Source organism: Ostrinia furnacalis, unplaced genomic scaffold, assembly GCF_004193835.3.
Source record: "Ostrinia furnacalis isolate ACB-3 unplaced genomic scaffold, ASM419383v2 OfSCF4053, whole genome shotgun sequence".
Taxonomy (NCBI): Eukaryota; Metazoa; Arthropoda; class Insecta; order Lepidoptera; family Crambidae; genus Ostrinia; species Ostrinia furnacalis.
This window is the reverse complement of record NW_021134292.1, coordinates 86,986-106,277: the sequence shown is the minus strand read 5'-3', so window position 1 is coordinate 106,277 and position 19,292 is coordinate 86,986. Positions and strand designations below refer to the sequence as shown.

Sequence of the window (19,292 nt, the reverse complement as noted above, 5' to 3'; positions counted from 1 at the left end):
TCTGGTTTGAACATAAAAAAAGGTCAAAGCAGTAAATTTTTGAGGGCCCACAAATAAGAATATTAATAAAAGATACTGATTTCTTAAGTTTGATGGACGTTTGGAACGATTTACGTGGACTTCGTTCGTTGAAGTAACTAAAAATTTTTTCGGAAATCACAGGACTAGTAACTATTATGAAATTGTGAGACATGCCCTAAAAACTCAGGATGTAATAATTTTATCAAAGGGCACTACCTCCACAGTCATCTTGATCAATTCCCAGAGAATCTTGGGTCACTATAGCATGCTATAGCTAAGAACAGGGAGAGCGATGCTATCAAGACCTAAAAACCATTGGAAGAGAGGTACCAAGGCAGATGGGATAGCTATATGATGGCTGATTACTGCTGGAGGATGTAACGTGATAGTTCTATTACACCTCATTCACAAAAGTCGTGGAAAAGAAAGTTTTTAAGCACTTCAAAATATTATAAACGCTGATTTTAGTGAAATTTTGAATTTTTCTATACACATCAAAATCTAGAAAACTACACGTAGGAAATCAACAACTTTGCTACTAAAGCAACCAGCATAAGGTCCTTAATCAAAAAATATATACAGTTCCTTGGCACCAAAACTACTGTTGACCAGTGTAATTGATTACAATAAAATTTTATTTTGTTAATAATCATTACTAACCAACTAAGCTATGTGCAAGAAATAAATATTCGCTACATAAGTAAGTCGTGACTGAACACACTGGGCAGGGGACTGACGGCTGTCGCGCTTGCAGTTGGCGCTGGTATGATGCGAACACAGATCACAGAAACTAAAGGGAGATGTGACAAGGGGGCGGGGCCGGTGTCTCATCAATATGCCCAAAAACAGAACACATTGCTCGTGATAGCAATGATTACAGCAGCAACGTCATAATGTAAACATTGCTTGCGTAGTACCTACTAAAGATTATTCGAACGTTGTGTACTGATACCGCAGTGGATAATAAACACATTTTTGAATACTTTGTGTGTGTGAATTTTTAATTTCTAATACGACACGAGTTTCGAACTCGGCGCATTAGTTGACATCTCTATTATCTCTATGGATGCGAAAAAAGAGCGAATACTACCTACTCGTAGATGTAGCCTTAGATGTGATTTTTAGTGTTTTATTGTATTTACTTTGTGTTACCTACTTTATTTTTTTAAATAAATAATTTTTAATTTTGTACAGTACTTTTTATTCTTTGAATTGTAATTTAATTTTGTATGTAATTTCTATATAATAAAACTTTGTCAAAGTTTAGATAATTGATTCCAAGTCCAACTGACTTTTGACTCCATTATGTCTGATGGAGTTGGGTTTATCTGAGTGTGATGTACAAAGTGTACCTACCTAAATTGTGTGTGTGGTTTAAAAAAGTTTATGAATGAAAGAATTGCTTGTGATACAATTTTATATTTCAAAAAAAATCTTAATTAGTACATTAAACAAAAGTAAGTAAAGTATAAAGTAGCTACTATAGGTACAACGTCGTAGGAGGTTGTAGCTGTATGAACACATTTGGCAGGAACTGGGGCGGCGCGGAGATCATCACTATCAGACTCAGCTCCTTGCACGATTCGGGATACTGAGGAAGAAAAGAAAACAGTTTTAGTATATTGCTAAATATGAATAGGTACAGAAATAACAGAGAGAGCTTGAACTCAATTTTGAATCTTAAAATGAAACCCTATCCTATCTATAAAAATCCATTTAGTGCGTTATAGTGTATCTATCTATACTTACACATAGAGTGCGCGATCTTTGCGTCGGCGATCGCGGCGCGGGTGACGCGTCGGCTGCGGAGAAGCGGGCGTCGCGTCAGCAATGGCGTCTCGATGGCGGACATTGATGGTTGGCGCTGGCTCAGGGATGGCGGCTCGCTCAATGTGTCGGCGGAGGAGCTTCGGACGCCGCATCTGAGGCGTGCGGTCGGGCGTCGCCTCGTCTTGAGCTACGTGTGAGTACACGCATCTACGGAGTAGGCATTCCACTCCGTACTTGCAACGAGGGTTGCTAGGAATGCTGCAATTCCCCGGCTCTTTTTCTGGCTTGGGAACAGGTTCTGTGGACAAAAAATCAATAATAAAAATATCGGTTCTACCAGTCTTAAGGTAGAAGGTCGTTTGATTAAATGATATTAACTACGTATAAATTGAAAAGAAAACTTCACTAATTTTAGAATTATAAAAGAAATTATTTTCTGGGCAAAATAATTTTCTTTAAAGATCAAGTTTAGACATTTTATGAAGAAAATAAAACAAATAGTAAACAAAGCATTAAAAATTGATAGAATAAAGTACCTTTTTGGAATTCACCCAACCGCAGGTGCGATAAAACCGCCTTCCTCATTCTTTGGCTGAATCCAACTGCAGCGAACTTTCTGTCAACTGGCCGAGCCGGAACAGCTGCTACTGAAGATACAGCTTGGGTAATGTCTCCATCGCCACTAATCTCCTCGGAATAAACTTGGGTGGCTGACATGTTGGCAATGAAATTCAACGTGAACTGAATAATTTTACCCAAACCCGTCGTTAAGGGCTCATTAGGGTACTTGGATTAGCGATGAATGTAACAGAGCGCACGAGCCAATCAGGACACGCGCAGCGCATGCGACAGAGAGCGCGATAGTGCTGGGGGAGTGAATGTGGAGAAAGAGATAGCTATAGAGCACCGATTGCAGTACTTATCAAATCTATGCACAGAAACTTTGTTATCAATGTTAATTTTAAAATACACATACGCTGCATACGCATGATGGTTCATCATAGTACTTTACCCACATACCTACTACGTTACAATTACAACTAAGTATATCAACTTAATACGAAGTTCATTCCTTTACATTTCTTTTATTTTGAGTTAATTACAAAGTTATGCTTTTAATCTATACACTTCTTATGTCATAAACACAAGAATGTTGGTTGTGGTGACATTGCACATTCATCGCAGTAGCTATTTTTGAATTAGTACTAGTAATAATGAAGACTGCGTGTAGTTTCAAATTAATAAGAAGGACATTGGCATTTTTATTTTATTTATTTACTTTTATTTTTATAACTATTACATTTTTGATTTAATAGTGTCTGAAATCCTACTGAGGAATTTTAGCACTAATACTATAGTTGTAGTGATAGAACAGTGATTTAGAGTCATGAGTGTAAAAAGGACAAAATATTTTCAAAATAACCACGTGAAATTTATTAAACGCATCGTGTAAGAAAGAGACAACGGTACATGCATAGCGCTATCTCTTACGTACACGATGCGCACTGGTTACGTGTCGTGCCCTGGCGCCGCATACGCATAGTTGATCGTCGCGCGTTGCACGAAGAGGACGCGCACGGTTCAAGCGGTCCTGCGTTGCCTGACAGAGCTTCCCGCACCTTCAGATCGTCGGTCCACCGAGTGGGAGGCCGACCTACGTTTTCCAGTCTTCAAGTTCCGGTCAAGCTGCCGCTTGCTGAATTTCTACTGAATATTTCTTGTTCTAACGACGAACGTTAAAACCGTTTTTTTCAGAACGATGGAGAACATAGTTCTCAATATTATTCAAGGGAGATGGGATATTCTCATCTTGTTGAATATTATTCTTTCTCTGTTTCTTTTTCGAGACACAAAAGAAAAATAAGCAGTTCTTCTCAGAACGACAGAACATAATTATTCCCAATTATTCAAGCAACACAGGAAGACGCTCGCTGAATTATATTAGGATTTATTATATCCTATACATGTTTAAAAACAATTGTGTTTGGGTTCATAGTAGGTACCTATTAATTTTGATAAACACACAACACATTATCATTTCAACCACGACGGGAAGCATAACTGCTACTAAAAGTTGTGGTCCCAATATTCTTCCCTGCGGTACCCCAATGGGAACCGGATGCATGTCGCTATCTATCCGGAAAATTTGCTCCAAAGTCCATGCCGAACGGAAAGTATGGCAGAACAGAACACACGCGCTGCTGGTAGCAACTTGAGTTGCACCATCAGTGGGCTGAGTGTGAGTTTGCGCATTTAAAAAATGTATGAAAATTTATCATTTCAACCACGGGAAGCATTACGGCTACTAAAAGCTGTGGTCCCAATATTCTTCCCTGCGGTACCCCAATGGGAACCGGATGCATGTCGCTATCTCTCCGGAAAATTTGCTTACGGTCAATGAGGTAGCTCCTTAACCACCTTACATGTCTCTCTCTTGATCCCGTAATTTTCAAGTTTGCCTAGAAGTAGGTATGGGTTTTGTATTGATACGGTGTCGAAGGCCTTGGCGAGGTCCAGAAACACGCCCATACAATGACAATTTGTATCATACCTTACACACAAGAAATGTCATCTGCTTCTGCAGGTGAACAGCATCCTCCTGAAACTATATTGACGGTTCCTCAACAGGTTGTATAACTATAAAGTCAAGGTAGCTTGACAAATGGTTATAAAGTCCATACCGAACGGAGAGTATGACAGAACACAAACATGCGCTGCGGGTCAGATATTTTGATCTCTAATGCCTGGTAAGAGATAGCTATGGAGCTAAGAGATTGAGGTAGTGAAAGACAGTGTTATTATTGTGAAAAACTATGAGCAAATAATTGAATACATATTCAGGGAGTAAGGTAAGTATTGTCATTGATGAATTTATGTGGATCAAATTTTGAGATGATAATTAATTTATTAATAAAACAATAAAAGGTTACAATTAAATTTTATATTCTCATGAAATTTACTAACTAACTAAGCTATGTACATTAATTATGTATAAATAAACGCTACTTAAGTCGTAACACGGGGCAGGGGACTGGCGGCTGTCGCGCTCGCAGTTGGCGCTGGTATAATGCAAAAATCTGTGGAAGAAAAGAAAAGGGCATTAGTTACTGAAAATAATAATGCAGATGAACAGCAAAACAAATAATTGCAGCGAGAGCTTTGATACTAGATCATAGCGACGGATTAAACGAAGACAAAAGTGTGTACACTTACATATGGATGGAGCTCAGGCGTTGAGTCTGCGGAGAAGCCGCGGGTCTCGCGTCAGTCTCAGAGGCTGAGGCATCGCGTTGGGGGCCGCCTGTGCGTAGGGGAAGCCGTGACGCGGGCATTCAGCGCCGAACAGGCACGGCTGGTACGGCAGAACACGGGCAGCACCATCGGCAATCACCCCAACGCCACAAATACGTTCCTTCGATAATTCTATAGAATTATCCTGGGATGCTGACATGGTGGCGTTTCTAAGGTTTTGTTTAGGAGCTTCACTCTGATGAATCAACGTGAAATGAATAAGCTGTACCCGAACCCGTCTTTATCAGCTCATTAGGAACCTGAACGAGTGACGAATTCACCCAAGCGCAAGAGCCAATCAGGGCACGCGCAGCACGTGCGACGGAGAGCGCGATAGTGCTGGGGGCAGTGAAGGCTGGGAAAGAGATAGCTATAGAGCTAAGAATAATGAAAGAGAAAGTGTTAATAATGCGAAAACTCTGAACAAATAATTGGATTAAAACTACTCAGGGAGTGAGGTATTGTCAGTGATGAATTTATGAAGATCAGAATTTAAGATGAAATTTAATAATTTATTTATTTATTCATAAGAATAAAACAATAAATTAATTACAATAGAATTTTATATTCTTAAGAAATCCTTACTAACTAAGCTATGTACAATAAATAAAAATAAAACCAATCACGTTGAGATTAAACTTAAAATATCGTCAAATATAATAACAGACACAAAAGAAATATGCAACCATTTTAACTCGTTTTTCTGTACAATAGGCTTAGAATTAGCTAACAGGATTCCGCAGAGATTTCACAACGGTTTAACATACACAATATCATCAAAAAACTCAGTAACCGAAACCAATGAATTATCAATATTAAACCCAACTAAAAAGACAGAAATCACAAAAATTATTGATGAAATGGACGCAAACACAAGTGCTGGCATAGACGGAATTAGTACTAAAGCTATCAAATGCATTAAGAATATTATTGCCAGTAATTTAGCTGAGAGTGTCAATAAATGTTTCTCTGAGGGATACTTTCCGAATTCTCTCAAGATTGCTAAGGTCACACCGATACACAAATCTGGCAGCAAAATGGACCCTAACAACTATAGGCCTATATCGGTGTTACCAGTATTGTCCAAAATTTTTGAAAGACTAATTTACGACCGCTTGTCTAGTTACTTGTCATCTATTAACTTCTTTTTTACAAAACAGTATGGTTTTCGGCCCAAATCAAATACTGTTTCTGCTACTGTAGACTTAGTCACAAGAATTAAAACAAATATTGATGAGAAAAAAATTACATTAGGAATATTTATCGATTTACAGAAGGCTTTTGACACGGTCAGTCATGAAATACTCTTACTGAAGCTAAAAAGCGTGGGTGTTACAGGTGTGGCTTTTGAAATTTTTAAATCGTATTTGCAGAACAGACGCCAAATTGTTAAGATTGGCAATGAGCAGAGTGAGCCCCGGACAGTTTCTTGTGGTGTTCCGCAGGGATCGATCCTGGGCCCCTTACTGTTTCTCATATACATTAACAATATAAGTGAAATAGGCCTCCATGGGGACGTCTTCCTATATGCGGATGATACAAGTTTGTTTTACTCTAGTCATTCTCTCGATGATATAATAAACCAAGCACAACATGATTTGAATACCCTTCATGACTGGCTTCAGTCAAACCTACTAACAATTAATATATCAAAGACAAAATATATAATTTTTGCAGCTAAAAATAAAAAAATACCTAACTATAGTCCTTTAAAGATAAATGACACAATAATTCAAAAAGTTAATACGGAAAAATATCTCGGCCTAGTTCTTGATAACCAATTAACGTGGAAAGCGCATATAGATACTGTTTGTAATAAACTAACATCATTAACTGGTGCTCTAAAAGGGATGGCAAGATGTCTCCCAAATCACGTGAGGTACACTATCTATAACTCGTTAGTCAAATCGCACTTAGACTACTTAATTGAAGTATGGGGATCAGCAGCGAAAATACATATAAATAAATTAAAAATTGCACAAAATAAATTAATCAAAATTTTATTCAGATACCCTTACCTCACACATACTAAAGTAATTTACGAAGAAACTAAACTAATGAACCTTACCCAGATATACAAATATAACATATGTATACTCGTAAGAAAAATATTAACGAAAGACATTCACAGCGAAATAACGTTTACTAAAAAATTTACTCATAATAAACGCTTAACAAGGCAGGCAAATAATATTTGCTTAAATTCACCGCGTACCAACTACGGAAAAAAAACCATTATTTATGAAGGAGCCCAGACCTACAACAAGCTACCAAAAACAATAAAAGATTGTCAGTCTCTTTACATGTTTAAAAAATTACTAAAGGCTCACATTTTAAGGGATTTCTCGTAAATATATTTAGCTAAGATTACTATTTTTGTTATATTTTTTTTATTATTTTTTATTATATAGATTCAGATTTAAGTTGTAAGATGCTCGCAATAATATTATACATTTAAAGTTGGTATTTAAAATATGTTGTACATCTCAACATTTTTTGCAAATTTCAATAGCGCGTTATCGCATTGTACTGTGCTATCACCCTTAAGTGAATATCCCCACTAAAAGTAGTCGCAAGTCGCAATACGCTTAGCGCGCAGCGTCGAACAACTCAATGTTTGAATGTTTTCAAACATACCCACATTTAAAATGCTAGTTGGTAATAATGTATTTAATTGTAATGAATTGTATTTGTGTTTTCTCTATAAGTGGATTTTGTAAATTCTTTTGAGAAAATAAATGTCTTTAACCGTATTTGACTTATCTTTCTATTAAATAAGTAGATCATAGAATTTAGAATAAAGCAAATTCAAATTTTCCTCTCTATAAAGACTAAAACTAAACTTTCTGATATCTTAATCTAGAAACACACATACCAATAAAATTTTCGAGTTGTTTAGGAATCCGCTCAACAAACCCCGTTTTGCAATAAGACGCCTTAAGCCGGGGGTTTGCATCCAATAGATGAGGAAAACACTGATGTAAACTTAACATGCATCAGATTCAGAATCATTGAACACAGTAATAGTTTGAACTTTTTAAAGGCTAGTTTTTGTAACTAATCTATGGGATTTTTGTAAGATATTTTACATCTAAAATCATACCATATCAAAAGACAGCTTGGTTGGTTATTTACTAGTGGATCGGTGGGTGTGCGCAGCCGCGGCCCATACCGGTTTCACAGTTGTTTGGCGACAGTCGCGTATTACTTATTCATACAAACTTGATCACCTGCGACTGGGCATGTGCTTTTAACGGAGTAGTTATAAGGAATTTGCTCACTTACAACATTTATCCGAGAATAACTCCTGGTATAACTGGCACATTGACAGTTTCAGTACCTATAGGAAATATGTCAAAATGTCGAATAACTGACGATTTATTCTGAGATTAATATTTACTCTTGTTTGGTCGAATCTACCCTTAGTTAACATTTATTTTCTGAAATGTTATACAAGCGACAAATGAATTGCAATTTCTAAAAAGTTTGAAACGTCTTAGATAGATTTAAATTCTTACTTATTTTTACAATCCAAACACTCGCACCACTATTTGAATTGTCTACTTTTGCCTGTGACAAAGCAAATAAATGTAATGGAAAAATGCAGTTTACATATTTAACCGAAGATCAGCCTCATTTCACAAACATTTGCTCTTCAAATAGTGATATCTGAGGATAATTTATGCTAACGAAGTAATTGTTTCGTTTATTTAATAATTTTCAATCATTTCAATGTTATTATTATGCTAACTTTCAGACCAGAATATCGTAAAAATTCGGCCAGCCAGTGTGGCGATTGATTTGTCCTCTATTCGTCTCTGGTAAATTAATGATTATGCTTCTGCAGTGGAGACTAAATGACCTGGTGATGATGATAAAACAATTGATCGATTGATTCATCCGACTGATTTCGGCCATGGCGAACAATTCGACTTCTAAACTTTCTTGGCGGCGCTGGTGCGCCCGAAAATGGCTCACTTAGCCGATCTTCGAAAAATACGTGTCTAGTATTTTTTGATAAGTTAACTGACGGACTAATTCAAACTCTTTTTATCCAGGAAACATCCCTATTCTCGCTTAAAACATTTTGCCCCAGATTTAAAATTCCACAGTCTTCACAAATATCTCTTATCAAGGCCCCTCTATCCCCAGGCTCTCTCCGAGAACATCTCCGGAGTGATCCTCTTCCACGAGACGCTGTACCAGAAGGCGGACGACGGCACGCCGCTGGTCAGCCTGCTGGAGAAGCGCGGCATCATCCCCGGCATCAAGGTCGACAAGGGCGTCGTCCCGCTGTTCGGATCTGAGGACGAGTGCACCACCCAGGGTAAGAAGATAGCAGCTTTTTCGTATGTCCCCTTAGTCTGTGTGTCCTCTCATTTCAGCCAAAGGACGTCCACACTGTGATCTGAAGACCAGTGCATAGGTGCAGGTTAAGAAAGTAAAGTAACATGTCTTTTTTGGCAGTCCATAGTCTTTGTCTTTCCTCTCATTTCAGCCAAAGCACGTCCACAACTAGACTCAGGGCCTTCGAGGGTTTCCCGGCACTTGATCTGAGAACAGGTGCACCATTCAGGTTAAGAAGCAACCGTAGTGTCTGCATATCCCCTCATTTTAGCCAAAAGATGTCTACTGCTGGACCAAGGATTCCTACAGGACTTCCAAAGTGACCAATCCTGCATGGCACTCAGGGTAAAAATCTACCATAGTCTCGCGTCTTTCCTCTTCTTTACCATTTTAGCCGAAGAACGTCCTCTGCTGGACAATGGTCTCCTCCAAGGACTTCCACAATAACCGGTCCTGCGCTACCCGCACCCAGAAACTTCTAGTGACCTTCACCAGAACCTAGAAAGCCTTCTGCTGGACAAAGGCCTCCCCCAAGACTTTCCACAATAATTGATTCCGCGGTACCCGCATCCAGGTGCTTCCAGCAACCTTCATCACATCATCGGTCCTCCGAGTCATGTATTTTTGGTCCATGCTTACTCGAGAACTTTTAGCCCCAACGGTCATCAGTACCACGAGCTATCTGCTCCGTCTGTCCACATACACTTTCACGCCTTGTCTATCTTATGATAGAAACAAGCACGACCTGCCAAGACGTTATCTTATTGTGAAGACGCTTGCAAATTAAGTGAACAGTTCGCTACAGGTCTAAATAAAAGTTTAAAATAAATAGCAAGTTTTAGCGACGTTTTTGATACGGGCCTAAGACGTTTGGCGTATCTCCAATGAATGCAAGGTGAATATTATTCTCATACATGTGTAGGTAAGTTATGTAACGACTGGAATGGTCTATGTCATTCGTCTCCGTACCCAAGTCAAAATGTCTTTCGTTTTATTATCGACTTATCACATGTGAAATTATCATTTTATTCACGAGGACTGTAAAACCATTCGAGGGGTTATTTAAGTAGCGGGTTCTTTTATAGCTGCGATAGTGGGGTCATTAAGTAATCGATTGCTTTTGGAAATATTCCGATGGAAAATTTATGCATACAGTCTGTGTCAGACTTACGGCCATCTTGGAAACAAATGGTCAACTGACATTGACAAATAATTTTCCATGACTGATGTTGTGCATATAGAAGTTGTAAAACGTAACTTTTCCAGTCCATAACTACTCAATAAACTCGGGTATTGCTTGCGAAAACATATTAATTATGTTTTATTGGTGTAAAGGTTCCTTATCACATTGTTAATTAGTACTTATACTGTTTGTGTTCCAAATATAGAAAAATAAGATAAAAACAAATAAAGCAATAAAATATTGACATAAATTAATCGATATGCTGTGCTGAGACGTCAATACTAATTATTTAACCTTTAAAATACACAATCAGGACTATTCCCATCTCTCGTTCCCACCGCTGAAACTCCTGTGTAGCCAGGATCTACAGCGTGACCGCCAATAAAAACCCAACTAATGAAGGTCAAGTCAGTTGATCTATAACCCAGGCCTTTTCAAGGCAAGAGTGAAAAGACACTTAAGACTGCATCTCACTTAACATCAGGTGTGATTGCGGTCAAATACCTACCACGTTCTTCATAAAAAAGACAATCGTTCAAGCTAACATTATTCTTTCTTCCAGGTCTGGACGACCTTGCCCAGCGCTGCGCCCAGTACAAGAAGGATGGTTGCCACTTCGCCAAGTGGCGTTGCGTGCTGAAGATCGGTCGCAACACGCCGTCCTACCAGTCTATCCAGGAGAATGCTACTGTTCTGGCCCGCTACGCTTCCATCTGCCAGAGCCAGCGTATCGTGCCCATCGTGGAGCCCGAGGTCTTGCCTGATGGTAAGTCTGACCTTGTCAAAGAATCTCTTAGCCAAGTGGCGTTGCGTGCTGAAGATCGGCCGCAACACGCCGTCCTACCAGTCTATCCAGAACGTTACTGTTCTGGCCCGCTACGCTTCCATCTGCCAGAGCCAGCGTATCGTGCCCATCGTGGAGCCCGAGGTCTTGCCTGATGGTAAGTCTGACCTGATCAAAGAATCTCTTAGCTAAGTGGCGTCGCGTGCTGAAGATCGGTCGCAACACGCCATCCTACCAGTCTATCCAGGAGAACGCTACTGTTCTGGCCCGCTACGCTTCCATCTGCCAGAGCCAGCGCATCGTGCCCATCGTGGAGCCCGAGGTCTTGCCTGATGGTAAGTCTTCCCAGGTCAAAGAATCGCTTGTCCAAGTGACGTTGCTTGCTGAAGATCGGTCGAACCAAAGTGCCCTAGTACCAAACAACGTTACGATTAGCCATAAGCTTAAAATGAGTGGTCACTTTTACCATATTATGTAAATTTTAAAACCATAAAGCTAAAGGCCCGGTTCAGCCCCCATTCGCGGTAGTGATTTATCAGAGATGCCGAACTACCAATAGATTACTATAGCTAATTGATGTTGAGAATCATTTCATCATATTTAAATCGTAATCGTAGTTCGCCCACATTGGCACAATGGCATTTCTACACTAGCAGAGACAGAATAAATTTGCTGTCTGTATCTAACTCCAGATTCTAGGAAAGAAATTATTCTTATTCCAATTTGCTCTGTTCAGGTGAGCACGACCTTGACCGCGCCCAGAAGGTCACCGAGGTGGTGTTGGCTGCCTGCTACAAGGCTCTCAGCGACCACCACGTGTTCCTCGAGGGTACCCTGTTGAAGCCCAACATGGTAAGCTTTCACATTTAGCCCATCTCAACGCTGGGAGATTGACGCTTTTAACAATGATTGTAACTGAACAACTCATAAAACTCATTTTATTTTGCAAGTAGGCTTTTAAAAAGCAACTTTACACGTCCCAGTTATAACCCTACCACTGCTTCGGAACAATAAATGGACCAGTGCTGAGAAGAAGCAGCACAAGAAAATCAGTCACTATTGTCAGCCTATTTGTCAAGTAACTAGACTATGATAATAGAGAACAAGAGAGGGTTTTTTATACATGGCGATGGCATTACATAAGTGTCATCGACTATGACCCTTGACACACCGATCGAGTCAAGAAATTCTTTTTCATCAATACAAATGTTCAAAAATGGAAACGATGTGAAAAATTAAACAATGTCTGTACTTTGAGAAAATGGCACAACTATGTTTATTTTTCATACAAAAGGGTCATGTCATATCATATCATAGTTGACAGAGTAGTTAGACGGGCGCCCGCAGTGAGTGTGCGAGCATGACAGCAACATAATTACGCGCGAGCGATAAGGATGGGTAGCTTGGGGTCATTGGACAAAATTCTACGTGCTCGGAGACCGGGCTTTAGTATAGAAATTGACTGATATTTGTTGCCCAGGTGACCGCCGGCCAGTCGTGCAAGAAGACGTATACTCCCATGGACGTCGCACGCGCTACCGTCACCGCTCTTCTCCGGACCGTGCCCGCTGCCGTTCCCGGTAAGTCAAGAAAACTAGTGTTGTTCCACGATATCGATACTATCGATATTATCAGATTACAGACAATTTTTCTGGATACCTTTCTTTTGCTTCTGGTGAATTAGATAGTCTAATTAGTCACTTGACGATGATGATGATAAGGAGATCAGAATATGTACCCACGATTATGGTTATTACTTAATTACTACTTCATTCATTACTTTTCGATAATATAATATGCCTGATAGATTTATCACTAGGAACTTATCTGCCAGATAAACTACAAGTTTTGGTTTCACATTCTGTTATACAGCACCTTTTGTTAGATAGCAATAGATCAATGTATCTGAAACTTTAAGAGGAACCTGTTGTCCTCTTCATTCATGTAGGTCCATTCAATTAGATCACGCAACAATAGCTGTCAAACGTAAACACTGTCTTTCCCGATGACTATAATCGGAGCCTTTTCAAGGCGAGAGTGAATAGGCACTTACAAGGCAGATATGTACCATCCAAGACTGTATCCCACTTAACACCAGGTGCGATTGTGGTCAAATACCTGCCTTGCTATGAATAAAAAAACTGCGTAAATATGCCAATCAAAAACACCCCCTATTTCCAGGCGTCACATTCCTCTCCGGTGGCCAGTCTGAGGAGGAGGCCTCCGTCAACCTGAACGCCATCAACGCGGTTGACCTCAAGCGACCCTGGGCCCTGACCTTCAGCTACGGTCGCGCTCTCCAGGCGTCCGTGCTCCGTGCCTGGGCCGGCAAGCCTGAGAACGTTCTCGCTGGACAGCAGGAGCTTCTGAAGAGAGCCAAGGTGAGGGAATTTGAGCCTTATGGCTGAGGAGTTTAAGTGCAGGGAATATGGTTTACAGGCCTAACTGAGGTGTGGGTTTGGTTGAGGGAAACTGGATCTTATGGCGGAGGAGTTACGGTCGTGCTCTCCAGGCGTCTGAACTCCGTGCCTGGGCCGGCAAGCCTGAGAACGTTCTGGCTGGACAGCAGGAGCTTCTGAAGAGAGCTAAGGTGAGGGAATGTGGGCCTTATGGCTGAGGAATTTAGGTGGAGTTTAGTGTGGTTTACAGGTCTAACTTAGGTGGGGGTTTGAATGTGGGAAACTGGGTCTTATGGCTCAGGAGTTACGGTCGTGCCGTCCAGACTTTAGTCCAAGCCTGAGCCGGGAAGCCTAAGTACGTTCTGGCTGGACATCAGGAGCTTCTGAAGAGAGCTAAGGTGAAGGAATGTGGGCCTCATGGCTGAGGAGTTTAGAGGGTTCAGCGAACATACCTAACAGATCTACAGTTTAGTTTTTGAAAAGTTTCGATAGATGGAGCTATTTGTAATTTGGTCTGTGTATGTTTTTTACTGTTTATTTATTGCTTACTAATCTGTTGTGTTGCTTTTTATGTGTTGTGTTAATTATAATAGTTGCATGCAGTAGATAATAATGAGATAATATAAGAAAACAAGTTATTATTGTTTTTTAAGCTTTATGGAACCAACATTTCTTAATACATTATTATAATCTTCATAATATTGTTTGAGTTTGATAAAATATGAAAACATCACTTCAGAATCAATAATAATATTTTCAAAAAGTATTTTCAAAAATTGTTGTCCCAATTCCGTGACAATTATTTTTTCTATAAAAAATCAATGAATGTGTAGCACATTGGCCAAGAGTATAGTCGTAACAGAAAGTGTAGCCGTTTTAATGTATTTTATAAATCACACACTCAGTTTGAGAAACTTTGGTTCTACTAATTCTCACTGTCGTAATATTTCCCCTAGAAGTAGTACTAATTAGTGTGTTTTTTTTCTCCACAACCATCCTCCACGCACACGACGACGCCATGGCACCACGTGAATCACGCGCATTCTATATTTAAACTTTTAATGTTACTTAAACGGAATGGCACTCTATTCCTTTGCCAATTTAAAAAAAAATTAAACTTATTTGTAATCTGTAAACGGAATGGCATTTTATTCCTTTGCCAATAACATTGTTTACCATTTATAATCTGTATTATTTTCTTTTTTGTTCATTCATGCTTTCTTTTCGTTCTTTTGGTAATACGTCTGTACAATTTTAAAAACAATAGGCTAACGGTCTAGCCAGCCAAGCCAAATACGTAGCTGGTTCGATTCCGTCTTTAGCTGCCTCAAAATCCAACTTTGTTAAGTCGCACGCCTACTAAAATGTTATCTTTAAAGAGTTTATGGTTAAATCTCGAATTTTTCGATTTACACAGAGATTTTAAATTATTGAAACAATCATGAGATAAAGAGTCTATTTATAAATGATTTTAAAACTTATCAGCTCTCTTGGTTGTTATACAAATTGTTATTAAGATCAGATTTTAACAATCGAGAAGGACTTTTGTATGTTATGTAATGATCATGGCGGCTGACTACTACGCAACGATAAATGATTAATATTCCAGTGAATTACAGTTTTTATCCTCTACTGTTTTTGTATTATTAAAATCACCACTACTAAAATTTTCATTCTCAGTGTAGAATACATTTTAGTTTAGTGTTCCTAGATTAGTTGCTATCATTTACATTTCACCCTATAAACTAGCGAGGAAACACTGTGATCTGACTTTACCCTTTTGAAATACATAATAACTTTTATTCTACTACTAGCTGACCCGGCGAACTTTGTTCCGCCTTAATGGCAATAAATAAGCAGACTTTTTTTTATTTCGAACGGGATAAAAAGTATCCTATGTCCTTCTCCTGGCTCTAAACTACCTCCCTGACAATTTTCAGCTAAATCGGTTCAGCCGTTCTTGAGTTATAAGCGAAGTAACTAACACGACTTTCTTTTATATATATAGATTTGAATGAATTAAATTATGTTTACTTTCTCAAAATAATGAAAATTTGATTTAGGTCACTGTGGTTCTTTGCCAAAACTTGTTATAATGCATGGTGAGTTGTTTTTTTACATTCCGTTCTGACTTACTGTACTTATTTAGCTTAACAAAACATTATTTACTAAATGTAGTTAAAGCTTATGTACTGAAATTGCCTTTTCTGTAGCTAATAAAATACCGCTATATTATGTAGGTATTTGCATTGCTCTGTTTACGTATTTCGTTAGTTGTTATTATGCACAATAAAAAACTTTATTATGCTTTTTGCGTGTTTTTAGTATTGCTGTATTTATGTACTATATTTTGAAAACCCTTTCATATATTTGGACCTGAACACCATAGACAATTTTCAAAGGTACACATCAGTTTCTGAATACAATGAATATTTAATCGGACTATTAAATTGAGCTTATTTCTCAATCCACTGATACATTACCTTGAGAAAGACGACAGCACATCAGACAATACATTTTCGTTGCAAAGTCGCCCTTATCGCAACTACGTAAGATACCACAGTGCTTACGTTGACGTGCTGTCGACGGTCTATGCCTATGGTACTTGCGTTCACTAGATGGCGCCACCAGATGTAACTGGTGGCGTTGAAGCGGTGAGAGCTATCGTGTTTGCTCTTGCCAAGAGATGGCACCACTGGCGTAATATGGGCTGTATCCCTATGGCGCAAGTACACTATGCGGAATATTGATCGAGACGAAGCGCGAGAACGTACACCGAAGTATGGGCGACTCGCGGCGAAACTAACCAAAGTGCGTGTTTACACGTACGTCTCGATCAATTTCCCTCATAGTGTACTTGCGCCACTAGACAAGTCACAAAACGCGACAGTTGTAAATTCGAAAACCTTTCGCTTCGGCGTTATTTTATGTAGTTACTTCGTCTCTAGAAGCGATTTCGAAATTACAACTGTCACTTTTGTCTAGGGGGAATGTCACCCTAAAGTTTAGATAAGTGTTACTTGACTATTAATATGGCATCTTGTTATTGAAGATAATGATTGAAATTGCTTCTTCATCTAAACTGTTACACTGAATTTTAGTTGTTGAAGGCTTTATTATTATCAAATCTGGTACTTTCACTAGTAAGTGTAATAGGTAGTACCTGCACTTGTTAATCACAGAATGGTATTTATATTTTTGGCCTACATAATAAACTCTATAGGTAATAGAGGGTTTATTAAAAACCTAACATATAACGTCACATTACTTAGCTTGTCGATATCACAAAACACTCTAAAACGGGGTCCAACTACCTAATATTACATTTATTGTAACTGTAAAAAAGAAATAAACACTAACATGTTGTACATTCCACACTTGTTGATTCCAAGTCATGTTATCTAACCGGACTTAATTAAAACATTCTGTTGGCTCTTGGCAAGCATCCTGTTTGCCTACGTCCGTGTCTAAAAATAATGAGTCTTCCAGTTACCACCTTCAATGTTTTATCACCAAATCAATAAAAATCTATTCTAGAATCTTAGAAGTAGGCCCTGTTAGAAACTGTTAGAAAAACTATTTAAAAATTCAAACCAGCGACTTGGGCCATTAGACTAGTGAACGCCAGACCTACGTCATAGATAGTTTTGACGGCTCCAACTCCTTGCCGGACAATTTTTTAGGGTAGCTGCCAAAGCCACCATGACCCAAACTTCACATTACACCAACATTCTTACCTTTGTTGGGAGCATACGCTGACAAACTTTCAGCTTTTATAAAATGACCTAGGTCTGGCGTTCACTAGCTCTTTGTGTAAGTATGTGGACCAAGCTAGAAGTGGGCAAAGTCACTGGCAGACTCAATTAATTAACACAATTTGATCTTTTTCGCTCGACAGCACAACAGCAACTGAATGACGTGTTCAAAACAAGTTTCTGCTTTTATACCTAGATAAGGGCCCCTTGGACTTGTTGATAACTTATCACTAACCGGATTTTCATTCCAGTGGGGGGTCTTATTTTGTTGCTAAGATGGATCATATTGCTTTGTTCTAGCGGCGATGATAACAAATTGTTTTTAGTTTCAGCTTTATCTGTTTTTAAATGTTAAGACTGTATAATAATTATGATGTTTGCCTAGTTTGTTAATGAATATATTATGCAAAACAACTCGAGCGAGGTTTGAAGGACAGCGCATGTTCTATGAACCAATAGGAATCATTCGTGTTATATTTGTTCAAGAGCGGTTTCTGTAGATAACTCTTTATCTAATCAGCTCTCCCAGACAAGGGGCAAATCGTAACAGTTGTAATTCCGAAAACCCTTCGCTAGGGTGTTTTTTGTATGTAGTTACTTCACTTACTTCGCTCCTTGAAGTGATTTCGAGATTCAACTGTCACGTTATGCCACTTGGCTAGCTAGGGAGCGAAGTTTATAGAATGACGTTTTGTTTTTCTTCACTTCAATCTTTTGTTTTCGTCCAGAAACATTGTTTTTTTACTGTCTTATCTTTTGTTTTCGACCAGTATGCAACAAAAATATTTAAAAATACTCTTTCTTCTTTTCCAGGCTAACGGCCAGGCCTCCCAGGGCAAATACGTCGCTGGATCAGTAACAGGTGTGGGCGCCGACTCCGGCCTTTTCGTTGCCAACCACGCTTACTAAACACACACTTTTCCACACTAGCAACACTCGGTCTATGCACCGTTTGACAGATTGACAGATGTTCGCGCGCCATTTTCTTTTCGTGGTCCAATTATGAAATAGTGACGTGTCACACCACTCACAAAGCCATGTCGATATCAATTTTTTTGCTATTTTAATTACTACAAAATTATGTCTGAATCTTCTTGTGACGCGTCTTTTATTTCGCGGTCCATAAAAATGTCGGTTTGACAGTTAAATTAGCTGTCAAAATGCGATTTATCGACACTATTAACTTTTGTCGATATAATCGCTGACAAAACAACTGAAACTATCATTTTTCTATGAACATTCTAGTTTTTTTTTTAGTAAAACGCATAATTATGTAAGCATATGCCTCGAATATAAGATCAACATTGGTCACGTAGAGTGTGTAGTGTTGTATTCGTATGTTGAGATTATAGATTAGTGCTTCATCGATTGCGTAGAATATTAAAAGGCGTACAACTTAGCTTGCAAAGATTCTTAAATCTATTTTGATGTTAAAAATATATGAGCATTTAAAAAATGTTGTATCGTCTCAAAAAATATGTCGATTCTATTCAGAAGAGTCATTGCAAGAAGAGTAAAATGTTGAAATTATATCTAGAAAAATATTAGATCGATGTTGTTAAATCAAATGTTAAAAATTTATTTTTAAATTGTATTAAGTATTACAGAAACGGTACATACTGTTAATTTTTATCCATTTATATGGTTTTATATTTATTATCATTTTAGTTGTAATGTAATTTTGATATTTTTAAGATTAAAGTTATATCTTCAATCAGGTATGTAGTTTGTTTCATTTGTCA

The 19,292-nt window shown here is 38.5% G+C and overlaps 2 protein-coding genes and 2 long non-coding RNA genes across 4 annotated transcripts; 2 read left to right on the top strand and 2 right to left on the bottom strand.

The window, feature by feature from the left end:
- Positions 1-1,424: 1,424 nt before the first annotated feature.
- LOC114358618 (uncharacterized) lies at positions 1,425-2,546 on the bottom strand. The gene is made up of 3 exons (XM_028312636.1): positions 2,328-2,546; positions 1,771-2,089; positions 1,425-1,612 (listed from the first exon to the last, which is right to left on the bottom strand). Exons 1-3 carry the CDS (start codon positions 2,506-2,508, stop codon positions 1,588-1,590), a joined length of 525 nt encoding a protein of 174 aa, XP_028168437.1. The 5' UTR covers positions 2,509-2,546; the 3' UTR covers positions 1,425-1,587.
- Positions 2,547-4,719: 2,173 nt separating this feature from the next.
- On the bottom strand, positions 4,720-5,281 carry LOC114358621 (uncharacterized). The gene is made up of 2 exons (XR_003656385.1): positions 5,005-5,281; positions 4,720-4,868 (listed from the first exon to the last, which is right to left on the bottom strand). It is a non-coding gene; the product is annotated as an uncharacterized LOC114358621 (long non-coding RNA).
- A 661-nt stretch (positions 5,282-5,942) lies between these two features.
- On the top strand, positions 5,943-19,233 carry LOC114358611 (fructose-bisphosphate aldolase-like). Its single transcript, XM_028312629.1, has 9 exons — positions 5,943-6,158; positions 6,243-6,371; positions 6,456-6,624; positions 9,179-9,409; positions 11,175-11,378; positions 12,133-12,248; positions 12,877-12,976; positions 13,578-13,777; positions 18,364-19,233. Exons 1-9 carry the CDS (start codon positions 5,943-5,945, stop codon positions 18,457-18,459), a joined length of 1,461 nt encoding a protein of 486 aa, XP_028168430.1. The 3' UTR covers positions 18,460-19,233.
- On the top strand, positions 13,804-15,222 carry LOC114358610 (uncharacterized). Its single transcript, XR_003656384.1, has 2 exons — positions 13,804-13,986; positions 15,063-15,222. It is a non-coding gene; the product is annotated as an uncharacterized LOC114358610 (long non-coding RNA).
- Positions 19,234-19,292: the final 59 nt, after the last annotated feature.

Coding starts and splice junctions, on each gene's coding strand:
- LOC114358611 (XM_028312629.1), top strand. CDS start 5,943: ATGGACGCAAACACAAGTGCTGGCATAGACGGAATTAGTACTAAAGCT. Junction 6,372..6,455: donor TACAGAAGGCTTTTGACACG/GTCAGTCATGAA, acceptor TCGTATTTGCAG/AACAGACGCCAAATTGTTAA. Junction 12,977..13,577: donor CGTGCCCGCTGCCGTTCCCG/GTAAGTCAAGAA, acceptor CCCTATTTCCAG/GCGTCACATTCCTCTCCGGT.
- LOC114358618 (XM_028312636.1), bottom strand. CDS start 2,508: ATGTCAGCCACCCAAGTTTATTCCGAGGAGATTAGTGGCGATGGAGAC. Junction 2,090..2,327: donor GTTGGGTGAATTCCAAAAAG/GTACTTTATTCT, acceptor TTTTGTCCACAG/AACCTGTTCCCAAGCCAGAA. Junction 1,613..1,770: donor AAAGATCGCGCACTCTATGT/GTAAGTATAGAT, acceptor TTTCTTCCTCAG/TATCCCGAATCGTGCAAGGA.